This window comes from Sorex araneus, chromosome 1 (assembly GCF_027595985.1).
Source record: "Sorex araneus isolate mSorAra2 chromosome 1, mSorAra2.pri, whole genome shotgun sequence".
NCBI classification, from domain to species: Eukaryota; Metazoa; Chordata; class Mammalia; order Eulipotyphla; family Soricidae; genus Sorex; species Sorex araneus.
The window spans coordinates 238,052,752-238,075,304 of NC_073302.1; the positions used below are offsets into that span (position 1 = coordinate 238,052,752).

A 22,553-nucleotide genomic window follows, 5' to 3' on the forward strand; every position below is an offset into this window, starting at 1 on the left:
TACTTGCTTGTTGAGTGTCTAATTTATGAATGAATGAACAGCTCTTCTACTGGGTGAACAGACTGGGTAAGTCCTTGAAGTAAAAATCAACATCCTTACTTTAGCAGATGTCAATTTGCCCTCCAGCCTCCATTCCTACCTTCCTCCTTTTAATGATCAGAATAGCTAGAGTTTTAGCTGGATTCACAACCACCCAACTCACTATGTTCCTAGCCTCGGTATTTATGCCCACATCACTATGCTCTGGACAATGGTACAGAAAGGAAAATGACATTAACCTCTTCAATGAGTGTGGAATGAGTGTGGGAAAGAAGTAGAAGGAAGCTGTGTATCCCACACATACCGGAACAGACCCCTGCAGATGGAGATAAGACACTGTAGCCAAACTATCAAGTTTCAGGAAGGAGCTGCAGCATTGCTCAACCTGGCCCTGGCTACCCACTAGCTGAACTGCTTGGTAGGGAAAGAAATTCTTTATCCAGGCCAGAGAGATAGTACTGTGGACAAGAATCCTTGCACGAAGTCAATTTGGGTTTTATCTCTGGCATTGCAAAGGGTCAAGAGTCCACAGGAGTGATTCCTAAGTGCAGAGCCAGAAGTAAAGCCTGAGCACTGTAGAGGGTGGCCCAAAAAACAAACAAACAAAAGGGATTTTTCCTTAATTTTGAAAGAAATAAAAATCTCCATTTTCCTGAAGTCACTGTCGTCTGTGATAAAGCAGTCAGGTGAACTTTCTACTTCTTTTCCATACTGTCATTCTGAGAGTTACTAAACATGAGATCATATTTTTCAAGCACCAATTCAAACTCATGAGTTATTTTCCTATTCTTCTCTCAAACTCTATAGTTTCAATGGAAGAAGTAAACAGCTATTAGATTGTGCATGAAAGGGGTGGACATTATCTAATAATTGTTTAATAACTAACATTAATATCAACATTAATCTCTAAACATTATTTAATAATTAACAAGGCTAAGTAAAACACTTACTTAATGCAAAACGTAACATCCATTTGTTCACTTTCTTCTGTATTTGACCACCATGCTGAATACGAATAATGTCAAAGAGGGGGAGAGAGGAGACAAAAGGAGGAGGAACCAACGATTTTTCCTTAAAAAACATATGCCTGTATGCATATGTGTGTATGTATGTTGTGTAGATATACATATGTGTGCCTGTGGTATCAGTGTATGCATATTGTATATATGTATGTGTGATTGGGATATCAGAGGTGACCATACTGCAAGATAAAGAAAACTTGCATTAGAAGAATAAAGAGTAAAGAAAAATGACCTAATAAATTTCAGAAATTTAGCTGCATTAACATTCAGAGGCTCAGGCTAGAGAGATAGTAAGCAGGTAGGGCACCTGCCTTGCATGTGGCCAAGCCAGGTTTGAACCCCAGCATCCCATCCAATGCCCTGAGTACCACCCGCAGCAGTCCCTGAGTGCAGAGCCAGGAGAAACCCCTAAGCATCACCTGGTATAGCACAAAAACAAACCAAAAAAAAACAAACAAAGGAACAAACTATACTCAGAGGCTCAAGCTCAATACACTACTCAAAGCACTGTTCTTGGTACTGAGAACTCAAAGAACTTATAACATATCCTCTGTTCTCAAACTTTATTAGACACAAAAATGTTACAATTACAAAGTGAAAAGTACATAGTATGGGGAGAAAGTGCTATTGTCTCTGCTGGCCACAGAACTGCACAGAAGGGTTCCATGGGAGACAGACACAGGAGCTCACCAAAAAGGTGAGATTCGAGGACAGAGATAGTACAGCAAGTAAGGCTCTCGTCCTGCATGCAGCTGACTTTGATTCAACCCTTGGTACCACCTATGGTCCCCTGAGCCCCACCAGGAATGATCCGTGATCACAGAGCCAGGAGTAAGCCTTAAGCACTTCCAGGTGTGGCCCACAAACAAGAACAAAAAAAACAACAAAGAAAGAGGAGCATCCCATGTGCAAGATCACAGAACCATGGCAAAGCAAGTGATCCTGAGAGTCAAAAAAAAAAAAAAAAAGCTTACATTACTGGCAAATATAACGCAAGGAATTGAGTGGCAGGAAATAAGCTGGATCCTAGAAAGAGGCACTGACAAGCTCCACTATATCTGCCTGGGCCGAAGGAAACAAAAGCTGGAGGTTCCCCCACCTCTGCTAGAGTCACCTCTCACCTGCCTTCCATACAGTCCCAATTCCAGAGATGCTTGAATCAACACAAAATCTCCATTCTTAAGAATAACTCACTGGAAACCTGCACCCATCCTCCCCCAGAGCCTCAGGCCAATTTCAGGCATCCAGCGCTTCAGCACCAAAGCCTGGACATCTGCACAGGCCATGGTCCCCGGGCCCTAGCTGCTCCCTTCCAGGTCTCATTTTCCTAAGAGGAAGAAAAGGGTGAAAAAGAGAAAATTGTATCACCCATCCTGCTTCCTAGGAAGCCTGTGTGCCTTATTCGCACTACTAGGCAAACCCTAGGAGCACTGTCCAGTCCCCATGGTTCCCTGGAAACTACTCATTAAAGAAGAGTTAAGGGTGACAGGTAGGGAGTTAGTGAGGAGGACCCATTGCAGTATGCTTTGGATAATGGAATGTAATGGAAGTTCACTTAATCAAGCACACCAAGACAATATGGCAGGAGAATAGGTCTTTATGTAACACTGGCTGATCAGATCAGTGGATCTAGGGCTAGACAAGCAGCTGAAACCTTAGACCAAGCTCAGGGGTCCAAGAGTCTGTTTTTATGGGGCATTACTGCAAACTCATCATTACTTTGCTTCATGTTCAAACAATGTGGGGTTGGATGCACATGACTGGACAGCATCTTATCCATATGGTTATGTGGTATTTACTAAAATCAGCATTTTCTTAGTTTACAACAGGGAGGTTTATCCCAAGCACAAACAGAGTGGACATCTTTTTTTAATTTATTTTATTGAATCACCATGAGATATAGTTACAAACTTTCATGTCTGAGTTACAATCACACAATGATCAAACACCCATCCCTCCAGATCAGTGCACATTCCCTACCACCAATATCCCCAGTATACCCCCCATTCCCACCCTCCCCCTGCTTCCATGGCAGACAATATTCCCCATACTTTCTCTCTACTTTTGGGCATTATGGTTTGCAATGCAGATACTGAGAGGTTATCATGCTTGGTCCTTTATCTACTTTCAGCACACATCTCCCATTCCGACCGATTCCTCCAACCATTATTTTCTTAGTAATCCCTTCTCTATTCCAGCTGCCTTCTCCCCGCTGCTCATGAGGCAAGCTCCCAACTACGGAGCAATCTTCCTGGCCCTTTAGGTGTCACTGGGTGTCACTGGGTGTCAATCTCATGTTATGTTATTTTATACTCCACAAATGACTACAGTTCTTCTATATCTGTCCCTCTTTTTTTCTGACTCATTTCACATAGCATGATACTCTTTATGTCTATCCACTTATAAGCATATTTCATGACCTCATCTCTCCTAACAGCTGCATAGTATTCCATTGTGTAGATGTACCAAAGTTTCTTTAACCAGTCATCTGTTCTCAAGCACTTGGGTTTCCAGATTTGGGCTATTGTGAACAGTACTGCAATGAACATATAGGTACAGATGTCATTTCTACTGTGCTTTTTGCACTCTCAATATACATTCCCAGAAGTGGTATTACTGGGTCATATAGAAGCTCAATTTCTAGTTTTTAAAGGACTGTCCATACAGTTTTCAGAAAGGCTGGACCAGTCAGCATTCAGGGTGAACATCTTTTAAAACTTTCCACTCATGAGCAAAATCACTTCCTTAGAGTACATGCTATAAATTAAGTGTAAGACCAAAAGTACAAGGCTGGAGAGATAATACATATAATAAGAGATAGTACATATAATAAACTTCACCATACCAAGTAGAGGAAGTATGGGAATATTCTTAACCCATAGCCCTGGACATGTAACTATCCACATTAATGGCAGCAACTTTTAGCTGGAATTAAAAGGAGAATCAAGATTTTTGACTATTCTGAATAATGTTGTAATGAGCAAAGGACCACAAATGTCTTTTCGGAATAGAATTTTTGGGTTCTTGGAGTGGATATTAAGATGTGGAATTCCTGGGTCCTACTGAAGCAAAATGCTTAGTTTTCCTGAGTATCCATATTGTTTTCCAAAAAGCCCTGACCAATCAACATACCCACCAACCGTGGATGAGGATGCTTTGTTCCTTACACCCATGCTAGCACCGGTGGATTTTGTTCTTTGTGGTGTGCACCGGTCTCAATGGAGTAAGATGATACCTCACTGTTCATCTGATTTGCATTTCCTTGATGAGAAATGATGCAGAGCATGTTTTTTCATATACCTACTGGCCATCTATATGAGGAAGTTTCTGTTCGTCTTTTCTCTCCACTTTTGTTTTGGGCAGTTTTCTGGGTAGTTTGTTTGCATTTTTGTTTGGGGGCCACTCTGATGATTCTCAAGAATTACTCCTGGCTCTATACTTAGGGGTCACCAAGTTGGCCACATGCAAGGCAAGTGCCCTACCCACTATATTCTCTCTCTCCAGCACTTCTTTCCATTTTTTTATGGAGCTGTTTTTTGTTGCTGTTGTTTAGTTTTACAAATGTCTTCCATATCTTAGATATTAACTTTCTGTCAGATGAGTAGTGGGCAAATATTTTCTCCCAGTTTGTGGAGGTGTCTTTTTATCCAGTTTATCACTATGCACAAAAGCTAAAATGTAAAAACAATGCAAGTGTCCAAGAACAGATGGTTGTACTAAAACGAAAACTAAAAACTAAAAACTAGGGTACATATACACAATGGAATACTACTCAGCTATAAGATAAAATCATGCTGTTTGTTGTTATATGGATGGATCTGGAATGTACTGTGCTGAGTGAAGTCTGTCAGAAGGAGAGGGTCAGAAACAGAATGAACTCTCATATGTGGGATACAAAGACACATAGTAGCACTGTAGCACGTCATCCATTGCTCACCAATTTGCTCAAGCAGGCACCAGTAACGTCTCCATTGTGAGACTTGTTATTACTGTTTTTGGCATATCAAATATGCCACGGGTAGCTTGTCAGGCTTTGCTGTGCGAGCAAATACTCTCAGTAGCTTGCTGGGCTCTCTGAGAGGGATGAAGGAATCAAACCCGGATCGGTCACATGCGAGGCAAACGCCCTACCCGCTGTGCTATCGCTCCAGTCCTGGGAACATTAAATGATCAAAAGCAACAGCACCTGAGAACTGGTCTACAGAGCTGAGTTTACCATTGTGTGGGGGATGAGGAGGGTGGGTTTATGAGGACACCCTGGTGGGGAGTGAGGTATTGAGCCACTGTACACATGAAACCCTATCATTAACAGTAGTATAAATCATGGTGCCCAAAATTTCAAAATTAAATTTAAAGAATAGGAGGAATCTCTAGCACAAAAAGGGGCCCCTACACAACGGAAGGCGATTTCAGAGGCAGGATAGCTGCAGAACACAGGGCACAGGGATTCCTGTCTGAGAAGCAGCGAGACACAGTCCAGCACACCTCACACGGTCTGGAGGTAACTGTCAAGGCCCAGTTGAGCTACATTCTGTGACGCTGGACACAGCTGAGGACGAGCTCCAGCTACCAGTTCCCCCTCCCTGCAATGGCCTGCTCTGGGCTGCCCCACATGTGTCTCTGCCTGAGCAGGTGAAGCCAGCAGGTAAGGCTGCTACCTATCTCCAGGAGAGGTGGAATAAAGTCTTGAAAAGTTGAATTTCCAGACAAAAGAAAAAGCAATCTGGTTCTTGGTTGATTCCTTGTGATGCTCAGGGGCTACTCCTTTCTCTGTGCTCAGGGATCACTCCAGGCAATGCCTAGAGAACCACAGACGGTGCCAAGAACAGAACAGGGACAGCTGTCTTACTCCCTGTGCTGTTTTCTGGCCCAACAAAGAAAATTTTTAATTCATTGGGCTGCTCCTACCTCCAATCACAAAAATAAACAGATAAGTAAATAAAAAACCTGTCAAGCCATAATGCCCAAAAGTAGAGAGAATATGGGGAATACTGTCTGCCATGGAGGCAGGGGGAGGGTGGGAAAGGGGGGGTATAGCCAGGATATTGGTGGTGGGGAATGTGCACTGGTGGAGGGATGGGTGTTTGATCATTGTGAGATTGTAACCCAAACATGAAAGCCTGTAACTATCTCACAGTGATTCAATAAATTTTAAAAAATAAATAAAAATAAATAAAAAATAAAAATAAAAGCCTGTCTATGACAGGTAAATTTTGTTTCTTCCTCAAGAAATAAGATACGATGCACAAAGGTCCTGTCCTTGCAAGAATGTGGGGACATTAACAGAATTAACTTATGCGTAAAGTTTTTTAAAGATTAAGCACAATTAACTTGATTCTCGGCAGTACCTTAGCCTTGAATATCATTAAGGCTGCTCATTTTTCAACAGGTATCTCCAACCTTCATTTCCAGCATCCACCCCCAGAAAAGGCAATCCATCAAACACACACGTGTCCTGTTGAAGAGTTCTCACTGCCAAGACCATGAAGTGGCATTACTCTACAGACAAGCACTTCTGTCTGACAACCATGGCACTGTAGCACTGTGGGCTTGGAGGAATACTTTCTTTTTTGTTTCTTCAGTGCGAGCATTGAACCCCTGAACTAACTAAATGAGGCATGCACTCTACTGCTGAGCCATATGCCCGCCCTGAGGAATTATTTTGGCTGAGAAGAAGCGACTAAATGATAGCATGAGAAGGTGGTGCCTTCCTTGTCCCCAAACATCCAGTTACACCAGGAAAGTTTTAAATTCTAATCTTTAGATTCTATTCTTGCCTATTTTCAAACTTGATTACAATGATCCCATATGTGTCATTCCTCCTTGCCATAACCCTTTCAGGTATTACATAATATGTCAAATCAAATATTCAATGAATAATAGACAACTTTTAAAAAAATTAAGAGACTGGTAGAGGAAGTACCCCCACTAAGGTCACTCAAAATACTCCATCAATATGAAAACTGCATTAGAACTTGTTCTCAAGATATCTGAGCATTCTCTGTTGCTGAAGGCCCTGTGTCTAAATGGCAATATTTTACTTCTTTTAATCATATTTTAAGACAAAAACCACAGGGCCTGGCACAATGATAGCATTATCCTAAATTAAAAAGTAAATAAGAGTCATAATTTAGAATATTATATTATGCACATGAGGAATTAACTAGAGCATCCTAAGTAATAATCAATGCTAAATAAGTGAGATGAGTCAGGAGAGTTATTCTCGTCAAAATAAAACTGAACTCTACAAAACAGAAATGCATCATGAAAGACACCATTAGTAGCTCTCTCACGCCCCCATCTCCATACCTGTGTATGATCTGCAGCCTGCTTCAAGATGCTTTTTTTTAACTGGTCGGCTCTCTTTGCATGAAAAGGATTACTTTGACTCTGGATAACAAATACAATTTCCTTTAAATCTAGAACAACAACAACAACGAAAAGTCTTTTTTAAATCTTTGAAGTATATATTATGTAACCAAAATAATATTGAAAATAAGTTTTTACAAAAGGGGGGGGGGGACCTGCAAGGCAAGTCTTTAGGCAATAACTCAGGGAGGAAATCACTCCATAAAGTATTCCAGTGACAAAGACCTTTTAGACTGGATCTTCAAAGCTTATTTCTCAGAAATTAGCAAGTAAATAAGTATGCTGTAGTTGACTACATCTGCAGTCACAAACTGAGATTTTGCTCCTGCATTTGTCATAAAGAATTAATTGTAAACATGCAAAATGTCTAGATGCCACACTCCCAAGTAGCCGAACATTCAAAATTCTCATTGCAGCTTTTAACAATTAATGTAATCTCACACTGTGCTGCTTCCTGATGCGGAATTCACTTTACAGAGGTCACAAATTAAAGCGAGGCCATTAATGGGTCCTACTATAATGACTGGCGTCCTCATCAAAAGAGGAAATATGAACCCAGAGACACACAGATGGAAGACAGTGTCTCCAAATCACAAGGACAAGCTAAGGAATCAGGACCCAGAAACAACCAACCTGCAAGCACCAGAGCTTAGACTTCAGGCCTCCACAACCGTGCGGCCCTAAGTACCTGGTACGTTAGTCATACCTGTTGTGGTACTGTTCTCTGGAGCCCCCAGAAAACTAATGAATGGCTTCAGGAATGTTCTGGAGGCCCTGTAAAGTGACTCACTAAATCCTATCATGGTATGTGGATTCACAGAGCTTGTAAATAAATAATTCAATAAACTCTACCCTACCTTATCCTTACTCCACAAGGCACCAGGCCAGGAAGAAGTGTGAAGGCCAAGAACACAGGCACAGTCCCACAGCAGCCAAGCTGCAGCAAGAACTGTTGATAAAGGCCCTCCAATACTGGTCATGCTTGCCAGACCACCGGGGAGTTCCTTCAAGACAGCCAGCTTGTTTACAACAGCTAGCGGGCAAGAAACCCTCTCGAGCACATCATGCCCACCTGATGTGGGCACTCAACCGAGTATACTGCCAGCAGGGACCAATGCTCGGGCCCCCTAGCTAGAGAAACACAGTAGGCATTCCGGATGCCTGAGTGAGTAATAAATAGGCAGAAACAGCCATTGTGTCAGCATTCTGCCAGGGTGCTGGCAGAAGGCGGATGTCAGAGAAGTCGTAGCTTCTCACCCAGTTTCCAGCCAACAAACGGGGACCTTCCCCCCTGCCCCACAAAAAGCCTTTCCCACTCACACCTTGATTAAAGGACCCTAAGTTGGTTTTAACTTCAATCTAGTATGTATTAGAGTTCTGCCACTCAGTCCCATAGTTTCGGCTACTTTTCCATTCACGCAATTAATCATCCAACAAAGAGTATCCAACAGTGAGCCACTTAAGAGTCTAGAAAAGACCAGAACACTTTTCAGTTAAAACCTAGTAAAAAATATTATAAGAAAACACTGAACAACCCACTGAATAGGAACTCTCTTGTAAGAGTTTCACAATTCCAGCACCCCTCATATCTATCTGTATTTTAAATTGGCTGCTTCACTCTAAATTAAATACAAAGACAAAAATGGACCACTTACAAAGCAACTAAAATGTAATCTTCAGACCACGATATTTGAAATATTAACAACACATGCTGAGAAACAAAGGGAGAGTTATAAAGATTCAGTTTGTTAAAAATGAAGGAAACAATTTGAGTCATTTTTTTTAGTAAAATTTAATAAAGTTGAAGATGCACATACTCAATGACCTGGAAACTCCTCTCCTGTTAATCATGTTAGAAAAACTCTCATATGCATATTCAAGAATATATAATGAATATGTCCAGTTGAACTGTGCAAAAGGAAAAAAATGGATGTAAGCCAAATAACCACTTGGAATATAATAAGATATACAAATTAGAATCATCTATAATAACTAGTACTACATGAAAGAATGCAAATGGATATCATAGATGAATCCAAAAAAATGGAATGCTAGAAAAATAATCACAGAAATAAAAACATAAATCAATGATCTGCAAACATATAAAGATAATTGTATATAGAAACAGATGCAAAACCATATATATTTTGGAGAATATAAACTATTATGTATATTACAAATACATTACAAACGTGTACATATAATGTGAAAGTATGAAAGAGAATTTTTTTAATCAAGATAATATTTTTAAAACTTTGAGCTTTGGGGCCAGAGAGATAGTTGGGAAGGTAAAGCACTTGCCTTGCAGGCAGCCCACCACAGTTCAATCCTCAGAACCACATAGTACACAGAGCATCACCTGCTGTCACTCCTGAGCACTGAGCCTAGAATAGCCCTTGAACAGAGTCAGGTGTGACCCACAAACAACAGTTTTTTGTTTTTAAAAAAAAAGGTAGAAAGAAAGCCTGAGCTCTAAGCAACATTTTCTTTCTTAAGTTAGATGATAAAATACTCGGACGTTCATTATGTTACTGTCAATAGCTTTTCTATGTTCAAAATAATTCCTAATTTTAAAACATCTTAAAGAACAAAGACACCCATTAAAGGGTGAATCCTGAACTCACCAGCAGAAGCAACTTCTGCTGCATCTTCTACCAAATCAGCAGGGCTCACACTGTTTATCTAACAAAGACCACAGTTCTTCCACGCAGGGAAGGGGATTTGCAAGAAGGAAGTGACGTCAATTCATCTCCTTTTCATAGACTTGGGTTTTGTGCTCTGAGAGAGTTGAATTTATTTCTTCTTTTTTTAACATAGCTCCCAAGAAATCGCCACCTTCCTGCTGCTATCACACATGCTAAGCGCAACGTTTCATCCCACAAACATCTCTGCTCCTTCTGCAAGAATGAAGGCTCTGGGATACAAATATGAAGGAGCATGGGCCCCATGCTGAGTCTGAAGACAAGGTGCAATGCCACAGCAGAGGCCAGGAAACCAAAGAACACAGGGGCGCAGGACAGGGGCTAGGCGTGCTTCTGGGAGGAAGTGTTTCCTCTGTTCCCCTTTTAAAAGCAGCCGTGTTCTGCAGACACAAGATGGAAGGTGGCAGACAAGTGGCAGAGAAAGAAAAGTGGTTATCAGAGATCCCACAGCCTGCTTCATCTCTGCACCATCCCTGAGTGGGTGAGCAGAGTCTCCAGGCATTTCTGAGAAAAACAGGGAGGAAAGAGTCATTGATACCATTTGAGGTGGAGGCTGGGTCAGCCAGATCTAATCAGAAAGAATTTTTAGAGTAAACTCAGAGGCCAGGGGCTACAGATCAACAGCTGACAAAGAGCCATCAAAGACCCCAAAGAGTGGGTCCTTTTCAGAGGAAAGAAGGGAACACTCAGAGAAAGGGTGGAAGAACTTCCCAGATCAGGAAACAATGCAAGTCCAGAGCAGCATGTGGAATTTAATTTAAGAAAAAGAATTCAGTTGGGGTGGGAATGGGGGGTTTCCACTAATGAAGCTAAGAATGAAGTACACACTCCACCTCTGACTGAAAAAAAAAAGTGATAATTACTATAGTGATTTTTACATACTACTTAGGCCCAGGTTAGCAGTCTTGTGCTAGCAGCAGCTTACACTCTTAAAACCTTGCTCTCCATTACGTAAGCACCAAAAAATATTGTCTGATATGCACCCTAAGCCCTTCCAAACCAAATCACAAGCTGGCTGGGTCCAGATCCCAAGGTCAGTCAGCTGTCCTCTCTACGCTGCCCAGCCACTGGCTCTTAAGCTCCTCTGCCCAGTCCACGGAGCTAGGTAAAACAATCCCAGTGCATCCGGATCACTTTGGTGGCATGTCTATAACTCACTGCAATTTGCCTTCAGTAAACACTGCCACAACTCACATTCTTAGACAAGATCAGAGACAGATCATCACCATCCCTCCTCCAGGACTGTGCAAGAAATTGGTCATACACTAAGTGCCTGACAGTAATGATGAGTGTGACAGGCTATAAAGAGAAGATAAAGAAATGAGACCAGAAAAAAAAAAAAAAAAGAAATGAGACCAGAAGACAGAAAGGATGCTGCGATTCCAAAGCTGCCGAGAGCAGGAAGGAGAGGCAACGGAATCTACGTGATGGTTAGAAAAGGGTCCCTGCAGGAGAAAAGCTGCTTCTCTGAAGATGAAAGGAATGAAAGGCTCTCTATTTTTTCAGCTGCTGAGCACACCTCCAGTAATCCTTTCGTGCTCAGAAATTACCTGGAAATGGATTCCACCGTGCAGGTGTTTTTCAGTGATGTTCTGATAAAAGCTGAATAACAAGCAGCCTATTGACTTACAGCTGAAACAAATATGAACATGCACACATATACCAGGCTGTAGTTGGCCTGAATAATTGTCATGGGTGACTAGTGATTAGGCAGTGACCCAAAAGAGAGGAAAAGGCTGCCGAGCTCTTTGAGCTGGTCACACGGCCCTGAGTATTGTCGGAACCTCTAGGGCAGCTCCAAAGCCCCCCTAGTCCAACCGACTTATGGAATGGGACAAATTAAGTCCACTGGGTCCTTTCCAGATGACTTTATGTCAAGTTAAGTATTGCTACAATTTGTCAACTGCATTCACAAAGACCAAGATTCACTTGTGCAAGGGAAACTTCCCTTTGGCACTTTCAAGCCCATGTCCCAGACTACGGTTATCAGTTCATCAAATAATTATTTACTACAAATAGAACCATCAACTTTAATTAAAAAAAAATACCCAAACCAACTTGGGTTGGCAGCTGAGAGAAAGCTGCCATATGGGCAGGAGAGGCCAAGCCCTACAGAATGTTTCAATAGAGAGGAGGGGGAGGGAAGCATCCGAAGGACTTCTTAAAGAAGGCTGGTCTTTGGCCCTGCGGAGTCAGTGCAGACTAGGTGGTCCTTGAGTGCCACAAACCCAACCACCCCCAGATCCCAGCAAAACAGTGACGTCCAGATGAGCCTGAGAGAAGCAGAAGGTGCAGTTCTGAACAGCTGCCCTGAAGAGCAAATGGTCTCTGGGGGGTCAACAAATGGGCAACTACAGGCTGAAGTCATAGTACAGTGGGTAGGGTGCTTGCCTTGCACACAGTCAACCCTGGTTCATTTCCCAGTATCCTACATGGTCCTCTGAGCACCATCAGAAGTGATCCCTGAGTGCAGAGCCAAAAGTGACCCCTGAGCACTGCTGGATGTGGCCCAAACACCAAAAAGGGGGGGAAGGGGAATGGAAGAGAGCAACAGTACAGCAGGTAGGGGTTTGCCTTGCATGAGGCCCACCCAGGTTCAATCCCTGGCACCCCATATGGTCCCCCAAGCTCACCAGGAGTGATTTCTGAGCCAGGAGTAAGCCTCCAAGCACCACCAGGTGTGTGCCCCTCCCCCGCCCCCGCCAAAAAAAGAAAATAAGCAACTAAGTCCTTGGAGAAGAGCACAGGCACCAAGGCTTGTGCATTATCCACTACTTGCAGCCCGGGATAACAGGAGCTTTGTGTTAATCCTCGGGGTCATCCCCACAACTCTCTCCTGGCCTGGCACTATGCCCTGAAGAAAACTCAATGAATGATGGCTGAGGGATTTAAATCCAGCAGATTAGCTGTTACTTCCACACCTATATCTACCAATAAGTGAAGATGGAAAACACCACCCTCCCCCCACCCCCACCCCGGACTCTCCAGGAGGGTCACCAGTGGGCTGGACTGAAGCCAGAGTATTTGTATGAGAATATTTGCCCATAAATAAAATCAGAAAGGAAAACTGAAACTCAGTTTATAAGAAATATGCCTGGGTACAGACTCTTAATTTAAAAAGAAGAAGGAACCAGAGAGAGAGTACATCAAGGAAGGTACTTACCCTGTCTGCAACCAATGCGGATTCAATACCCCACACCAGAAAGCCTCCTGATCACTGCCAGGAGAGACCCCTGAGGACAGGGTCACGAGTAAGCCTCAAGCACTGCTAAATAGGTTCCTACCCCTCCAAAATAAATAATAAAAAGAATTACTTACCTAGGTCATTTTTCGTTGGTCTACCATTTCTCTCGAAATTCTGCATTTTAAATATGAGAGAGAAAAAAAAAGAAGATATTTAAAAAGTCAGCAGTAGCTTGCAAAGGTGTGTCTAATGCATACTAACATGAGAAGCGTGGAAATGACGGAAACTACAGAAAGAGATGAATTCTGATGGAGCCAAGCAGCTGGGATGTGCTTCAATCTCTCGCCAGCAGCCTCCTCTGGCCCACCCCTTTCCTGTGTAATCTCTAGCAAATCACTTATGGGAACAAAGGCTCTGTCCTTCGGTGTAAAAATGGAATGTAACCAGTTCCTGATGTTGTTGGGAAGGTTGAATGGAGAACCTTGCGAGCACCACAGCACCACAACCATCAGAGACAGTGTCAGTTCTGGCCATGTGTCCCCCTGAAGAGACATTTTACCGCACTGTCATCTCTGCATGCAGGCACACGGCCCTCAGGAACCGAGCATGTGTCCCTCTCCCCAAGGCCTACCCGGGGCCCTGGAGGTGGTCAGTCTGTGGCTGTGAGAGCCCGTGCCCAGGAGGGAGTGGCACAACAAAGCATTCAGGCTCCAGCACAGAGATGCCTGCTCCTGGCCTGGGACCGCAGGGGAGGGGCTTGCAATGGCCTGCTCTGACAACCTGCAAAGTGTCAGCAGCTAAATGTGCTGTTTTCATTGCTTTTTCTTTTTTGTTGTTTTTGTTTTTTTAATTTTATTGAATCACTGTGAGATAGTTACAAGCTTTCATATTTGGGTTACAATCATACAATGATCATTGTCTTTTCTGGCAGACAAAACAGAGCTGCTTCTGCTAATTGCCCTCCTCCTTGCGACCATCCCCCATTCATGCTGCAATTTTGCAAACTGGAAAGGGGCAAGAAGCCTTCTATTTTCTTCATAAATTGCCGCAAGAAATGCCAGTATGAGTCTTGAACAAAATCAGGAATAGTTGGAAAGCCAGGATACAGCCACACGAAGACGCATTCTGTCGGGTTGGGGGGGCGGGGAATCCTTGGAAATGACAGAGGAGGGAGAGCTGGACAGCAGGAAGCCACTACCTCAGACAGTAGCTTCTGATAGCGCCTCTGCCTCGGGGCAGAAATGCCACTGTGCACAGAAGCCCTCAGGGATGTGCTGAGGGGGTTCACTTTGAGATCAAAGTGACGTGTCCCCTACTCCCAATCAAACTCCCACTTTGGGGAGGAGCTTAATATACTCAGACAGGGAAGGGTCTCCATGGCAATGGCATTCCAAGGGAGCAGTAAACTCACCTAGTGCTGAGGCCCTCAGGACCCACCGTGTAAGTTAAGGGGCCTCATAAGATTTTCATCTGGTGCCAACAGACCCAGAGAAGGCTGGACCCCCACTTGGGGAGAAGCTCCAGCAGGGACAAAGGCCAGCCAAGTAATTTCAAAAAGGGCCATTGACCACTTCCAACTCTACCCCCTTGGCCACCACCCTAGCTACATCCTTTTACCTAGGTAGATGCCCAAGTGGGAGCAGGTTGGAGAGACCCTATAAAAGCCATCTTGAACAAAGAAAACATGCACATATGCTACCTAAGCCCATGTGCTGTGTGTGCCCATGTGGACAAGCACAGGAGGTGCATGAGCACATGTGTTGCCTGCATCGTCCTTCTTGAGATAGGTACAGGGCTCTCTCACCTCTGGAGAAGCCCACATTCTCTCCTGGACTCTCTCTCTCTCTCTCTCTCTCTCTCTCTCTCTCTCTCTCTCTCTCACACACACACACACACACACACACACCCTCCTTCTCTTACCTAAAAGCCTCCAAATAAAATGTGTTTTTACTTCACTGCTGTCTACTCCTGAAATTCCTTTCTGTGAAAAAAGACAAGAACCTAGAAACCCTGGGTAAGGCCTACGACTGGCTTTCCTTTCCTGCAAAGAGCAATTTCTCACTCCTGTCTGAGCCCACAGCTTCGAGAAAAATCAGGAGGTAGGAACTGACTCCTGTGACGAGAAGGCCAAGCAGACATTAGGTGTGGAACTGGTCAGGCGCTGGCCCATGCACATGAGGATCCATGGCAGACCTCATCATCCTTTGCCTTCCCAGTGGGTCCCGGGACGGCAGAGGCCTGTCAGTAGAAAGTGACTATCTCTCTCCTCCCACCTCTCATAAGCCACCCGTGAGGGCCAACCAACTTGAAGCTCACTAACCAAGATGGGAACGCTCAAGCCACTTTATACATTTATTATTTATTTGTACTGAATCACCATGAGATACACAGTTATAAAGTTGTTAATGATTGGGTTTCAGTCATACTATGTTCCAACCCCATACCTTTACCAGTGTATGTTTCCTACTGCCAAAGTCCCAAGTTTCCTTCCCATCCTCACCCCCCCCCCCACAGGCTCGCTCTCTCTCTCTTGATCTCTCTTTTTCTGCCTCTCTCCTGTCTCTTTCTTTCTCTTTCTTTCTCCCTCTCTCCTCTCTGTCTCTCTCCTTTCTCTCTCCCCTCCCTCCTTCCTGTCTTTCTCCTTTTCTCCCTCCCTCCCGTCACTCTCTCTCCTTTCTCTCTCTCCCTTCCTCCTGTCTTTGTCTCTCTCTCCCTCCCTCATGTCTGTCTCTCTCTCTTTTTCTCTCTCCCTTCCTCCTGTCTCTGTCTCCATCTCTCTGTGTCTGTCTGTCTCTGTCTCTGTCTCTGTCTCTCTGTCTCTGTCTCTGTCTCTGTCTCTCTGTCTCTGTCTCTGTCTCTCTCTCTCTCTCTCTCTCTCTCTCTCTCTCTCAGCCCCAACCCCTTTCTGGGCATTATGGTTTGCAAAACAGGTAATGAAAGGTTATCATGGGGCTGGAGGGATAGTACAGCGGGTAGGGCATTTACCTTGCAGGCAGCCAACCCGGGTTCAATCCCCAGCATTCCACATTCCATATGGTCCCCCCAAGCACTGCCAGGAGTAATTCCTGACCACAGAGCCAGGAGTAACCCCTGAGCATCACTGGGTGTGACCCAAAAAGCAAAAAAAAAAGAAAAATCTAAAATCTGTAAGGTTATCATGTACCCTTTACCTACTTTCAGCACTCAGTTCTCATCCAGAATGATCAATTCCAATTATCATTTTCATAGAAGTCCCTTCCCTGTCCAACTGCCCTCCTCACACACATACTGTTAGCAAGTTTCCAACCACGGACCAGCCCTCCTGGACTTTGCTTTCACTGTCCTTGGATATTAATCTCATACTATGTTTTTTTATATTCCACAAATGAATGCAGTCATTCTATGTCTATCCCTCTCCCTCTGACTCATTTCACTCAGCATGATGCTCTCCATGTTACTTTAAATGAACTGAAGCAAAGCCACATTTTAGCCCTTAAGTCAGCATGGGTCTTCATGCTCTTAGCAGTGTGCTCGCAGAAAGGAATGCTTGCCTCAGACCCAGAGGGACCGCCTGCCTCTTGGCCAACTGCCTTCTTCTTTAGAGGCCACAATTCAGTGAACAGATGAGGGTCAGAAGCAATTAGAAATTTTAGATCTAAAAACAGCACTGGAGTAGATAAAGAGGAACCAGTAATGAAGTATTACTCAGGGACTGAGCAATAATACCTGACGTAGTGCATTTGCCTTGCATGTGGCCACCCTGGGTTAGATTTCGGGCATGCGATCTGGTCCCCTAAGCCCTCCAGGAATGATCCCTAAACAGAGTGCCAGGAGAGTAATCTGTAAGCACTGCTGATATGGTCCCCAAACCAGAATAAAATAGTCTTCAATAGAGTAAGGGGCCAGAGCAATAGTACAGCAGGCAGAGTAGGATGTTTGCCTTACATGCACATGGCCAACCCAGGTTTGATTCTGAGCACTCCCTATGGTCCCCCGAGCACACCAGGAGTGATCCCAGAGTGCAGAAGCACGCATAAGCCCTGAGCACCACTGGGTGTGTCCCAAATAAAAGAGTGAAACTTCAATTCAGACTTATAAATGGTGAAGCCGGCACAGCCCTGGTCACGCTGATTCCAAAGCTCTTACTTACGCCCTGAAAGACTCACTGTCTCATTGGAAGAAGAAAGAAGAAGGAAGAAGGAAGGGAGGGAGGGAGGGTGGGAGGAAGGGAGGGAGAAGTAGGAGGAGGAGGGAATAATGGTAACTGCCAGGGACCCTGAGGAGGAGAAATGGAGTTGTTCAAGATAGCTTTTCAGTTTTGCAAAAGGAGAAGAGTTCTGGAGATTTCTTCCACAACAAAATAGGTACTTATTATTAGTGGAATGCATGTTTTTAAATGGTTAAGATGGAATTCTTTCTATTGCGTGTACTTGCTTACAATTAAAGGAGAAAAAAAATAAGACAGCATTGGCTATTCCAATCTCAGAAGCAGGATCCAAACTCAGGTCTCTGACACATTTCCCATGCTCCTTGCACATGGCATTCCTCCTCCAGGTGCAATCTTTTAAAAAAGTGCATCAGTAGATATGAACATACTCCGTAAGTAAGCAAAAATTAATACCTCTCTCTAAAGCTGAAAGATGCATCCTGAGTACATTGCATCCAAGCTAGACGACTTAAGCTATAGATGATACCAACTAGACTATGGACTACTTGGTATCATTCTTTGAAAAATAGGAAAAAAGCAACGTTTTTAGTATGAGACTAATATTCAAGGACAATAGAAACAAGGCCCAGGAGAACAGGTTCATGGTTGAAAGCCTGCCTTAGGTGCTAGGGGAGAGGACAGTTGGGCCAGAGAAGGGACCACTGTGACAACGATAGTTGGAAATGACAGCTGTGGATAAGAACTGCTTGCTGAAAGTAGGTAAAGGAACAAACATGATAACCTCTCAGTACCTGTATTGTGAACCATAATGCCTAAAATACAAGAGAGAGAGAAAGAAAGAAAAAAAGTTTCTGCTACAGAGGTAAGCTGAGGGGCAATAGGGAAACTGAGGACGCCTGTGCTGGGAAGTGTACACTGGTGGAGGAATGGTTTCAGACATTATCTGACTGAAATCGAATCATGAACAGCTTTGTACCTGTGTATCTCACAGTGATTCAATAAAAGAAAAAGATTAGAAAAGCAATGCTTCTAATTTTATTAGGTGGCATAGCATTTTTTTCTTTTTTTTATTGTTCTGTTTTGTCTTGGGGGGCACACCTAGTGATGCCAGGGCATACTCCTGGCTCTGCACTCAGGGACCACTTCCTGGTGGTGCTTGAGGTACCATATGGGATGCCAGGAATCAAACCCAGTTCAGCTGCGTGCAAGGCAAACTCACTACCTGCTGTACTATCTCCCCAAGCCCCACAAGGAGATGTTTCAAATGGCTCAATACATAAACTGTGAAAACTAAAATATCCAAGGAATGGTTGACTTAGATGAACTGAAACAACCAAAATGAGTTTGCATGAATTCCCCTCTGAGAAAGAAAACTAGACTAAAAGAACAAATTGACAGAACATTTAAAATTCTGTCTCCAGCTTCCCCCAGTAAGTAGGAAAGCTTACTCTTCCTCTCAGAAGAAACACATGGTTTGTTTTAGTATCTCTGCGGCAGCACATTTCCAACACGGACTATCAATATCAATCAAAATGCACTCAGCGTCAAGGTTTATAAGTCAACTGAATCCCGACTCGGACAGGAAAGGGATTTATTTGTTCCTAAGGCTCCTACCCTAACCAGGGCAAGACAAATCCAAGTCCCCTTCCGTACAGACTTGATATTTTTTTTTAAGCACAACAGATTTGAACATTTGCAATGCATATATGATGTCTAGTTTATAAATTCCCCATTAAGAGATAAAATATTCTCCAAAGAACTTGATATAAAATCTTCGAAGAAAGGGAGGGGAGGGGTGATGGGAGGGAACCCAGGAGTGTTGGTGGAGGGACGCTGAACTGGTGGTGGATCAGTGCTGTAATATTGTATGTCTAAAACTCAACTATGGGACACTCTGTAAATCACAGTGCTTTAATAAAAAGTGTGGGAAAAAATTTCTAATGAGAGTGAAAAAATAGATCTTTTAAGACGAGGGGCAAAAGGACATCTTTTATTCTGTCTCGAACCACACCACCAGCCTAAAAGCTGGACAAAATGGACTGGTCCTGATGTGTTCACCAAAACGCTAGGTTGGAAGTGGCTTCTCTGTCCTAAGGTTGGTTCCATATACTATGACAAGCCTCAATTTCTCAGCTACAGGAAAAGAAAAAGAGTAACAAGACCTACTTCACTGGGGTTTTGTGAGAGAGTAATTTGATGGGGTTTTGCCTGTTTCTGGTTTGGGGGCCACATACAGTGATGTTCAGGGATCACTCTTGGCAGGGCTTGGGGAACCAAATGTGGTGCCAGGAGTGAACCAGGGCTGGCCACTTGCAAGGCAAGGGCCCTGCACAGTGTGCCATGGCTCCTGCCCTGAGTAACTAGAAGTCTGAACACTGGCAGAGGCTGGGTCTCCCCAGCACACCCAGAGCAGGCCTGTGGCATGTGGATTACTTCCAACTAAGGCCATCCAAGATCCTGTAGGCTCTTAAGAAACTTTTAACACCTAACTACCTGGAGAAATGAAAAGTGAGGATCTTGTCCAAAATTAGGCTTTTTATGAGAAATAACCTGCGGATTGGAGAAGATTCGTGGTGTGGCAGGGCAAACAGCTAGTCACCAAGCTGTTTTGTCTCTGCCACCAGGTCACCCTGGTTGGTCTCTCCTTCAAACCCAAGTCCCTACCGCACTCCTAAGCCCGCAGTGTACATGCCTTGACTTGGCCCCACCATAGGTATGTAATTCAATTGGCTTTTTCTCCAACTGATGTGTCTGCTCTTAGTTTCATTGTTCAATAGACCCAGAAGGAACCAAAGCCATGCGGGGACGTTTCCTCTCTGCCCTCCACTGAGCAGAACCCCCTGATCTGTCAGTTTTCACACTTGGATTCTACCCTCCCTCCCCTCCCCTTCGTTGTCACTGTGATCATGGGAATCACACACACTTGGTCTCCATGTTCTCGTGAGCTTTGGCTGCAGTGCTCACTGGGTGTCTCACACTTTGTTGGGGTGCCAGGGAATCACAAACCAGCAGTGCTGTTTGTGACTCTCCACAACGCTCAGCAAGTGGGCTGACAGAGAGGCCTGAACTCTTCATGCCTGTAAGCAGAGAATCGAAGAGTAAAGCACCCCTGGGTCGCCAGTCCTCCTCCTCCTCCTCCTCATTTGCTGCAGTTGATCTAAGTGACCAACATATACAAAAAAGAAAGAATGAAAGCAGCAGTGCTGGGGGGGGGGGGCAATATTTTTGTTTGTGTTTTTCTTTTCTGGTATTTCTTTGTTTTGTTTTGTTTTGTTTTGTTTTGTTTTGTTTTGTTTTGTTTTGTTTTGTTTGGGGGCCATACCCAGGGGCTCACTCCTGGCTCTGCTCTCAGGATGACTCCTGGCAGTACTCAAAGTACCATGCTTGCTGTCAGGAACTGAACTCAGATCAGCTGCATGCAAGGCAAGTGCTGTACCCGCTGTACAATCACTCCAGTCCCCATGGTTTCTCTTTTTAATTTAGACTTGTGCAGATTTCTGCAGAAAGGCTGCTCGATTTCTTGTTGTCACCTAAAGATAAACAATGAAATAGGGTATGGCACTGTGCGCGTGCACATACACACACACACACACACACACACACACACACACACACACACACACTCCAATCACCCTATCTTACAAAGAGGAATGACGTGAGGTCTCATGAGGTCTAGTTAGGCCTTACAGCAGTTCAAGTGTTGGAAACAGATTGTGAACCTCAGCAATCTGGCTTCCAGGTCTGGCTCTCCCTGTCCCTCACACAGGACAGAATGCAACAAGGCAGCCCAGCATTGAGAGAGCAGGTCAAACTGCAGGATGAAGAGGGCAAGGGAGGCACTGCGGCAAAGCCACATGCGCAACTGGAGCAAGAGCCACAGCAGGCAGGCTGCCTAAAAGTGGGGCTAAGTCACGATCCAGGAGAGTGTCAGGGCATGACACAAAGGGAAGGGTCTGAGGACAGAGCTCCGAGCACAGGCCCCACTGGCAGATGGCCACTGCAGGCAGGAGTGTATGGGAAGTTCTGCAAAAGGACCCCAGGCCTAAATGGAGATTAACGACGGGGAGATTAATGGCAGTTTTCAAGAGCTCTAATACCTTTGCATGAAAGAAAAGAAAAAAGACAGTAAGATACAAAACTAGTCCTTATCACTATTTGTACTACACGTAGGCAAAAGATCACCACTATGTTGAGCCTCAAGCCCTACCTCTCAGTCCATCTACGGGCCTTCCACCACCCAGGACACATGGGCCCTTCTCCGTCCCCCCATCTCAGGCACATCTGTGTCCACATTTTACAACTACCTCTCCTCAGGACATTAGCAGCTTTTCTGGCTTGTGAGCTAAGCACAGAGGCGTTGATGTCACTGTTTAAGAGCGCTAATCCCTTAGCATGAAAAAAAAAAGACAACAAGATGCAGAACTCATCTTCATTTCTATTTGTATTTATGTATGTAGGCAAAAGATGCAGTTCCTCATTTGAAAGATTCCTGAAAACCCACATGTGGGGGGTAGGGAGATTTGTTTTGTGTGGAATTATATGTGCTATAATTTATAAATTCATTACACAAAATTTTAATTCCTTTTTAGTAACTTTTAGGTAGGAGTTTAATTCATTCTAAATGAGCCTCGTTATGAACTCTCTCTCTCTCACTCTCTCTCTCTCAGATATTGTAATGTCTGTGCTGTAAAATATAAAATTGCAGAGTGAAAAATGCATGATTCAAAAATTTAGAATTCTGCCTTCCCCCCTTTAATTTGACCATGTAATCTCAGTCAAATCACTAACTTCTCAGAAGGTAGATTTTCTCTGCTATACATGGAACTACCCACTTTGGTTAGCAAATAATGGGACCATCACAAAGAACAAATTAAGTGAAACATCCAAAAATGCTCTATTAACCAAAAGGAATCTGAAAACAATAGAGAATTATTATTCCCTTTTCCTCTGGGTTGGGTTAAAAAAAAAAGAAAAAATTCATAATAAAATTTAAAATTTAAACATATAATATTATTGATAAAAGAAACCTCCTAGTGGAAAACCTCATATTCTAATTCTGGAGTTAAAAAAAAAAAAAGCCAGGGTCAACG

The 22,553-nt window shown here is 43.8% G+C and overlaps 1 protein-coding gene across 3 annotated transcripts in view; it reads right to left on the reverse strand.

Annotated features, from left to right (window-relative positions):
• The window catches only part of B3GLCT (beta 3-glucosyltransferase), a 131,342-nt gene that overhangs the window by 93,650 nt on the left and 15,139 nt on the right, over positions 1-22,553 (reverse strand). For all 3 annotated transcript variants that reach the window (XM_055122776.1, XM_055122768.1, XM_055122762.1), the window contains exons 3-4: positions 13,451-13,490; positions 7,371-7,480 (exon numbers count right to left, since the gene is read on the reverse strand). In XM_055122776.1, the coding sequence (XP_054978751.1) occupies positions 7,371-7,480; positions 13,451-13,490 (150 nt within the window). The remainder of the gene's footprint in view (positions 1-7,370; positions 7,481-13,450; positions 13,491-22,553) is intronic.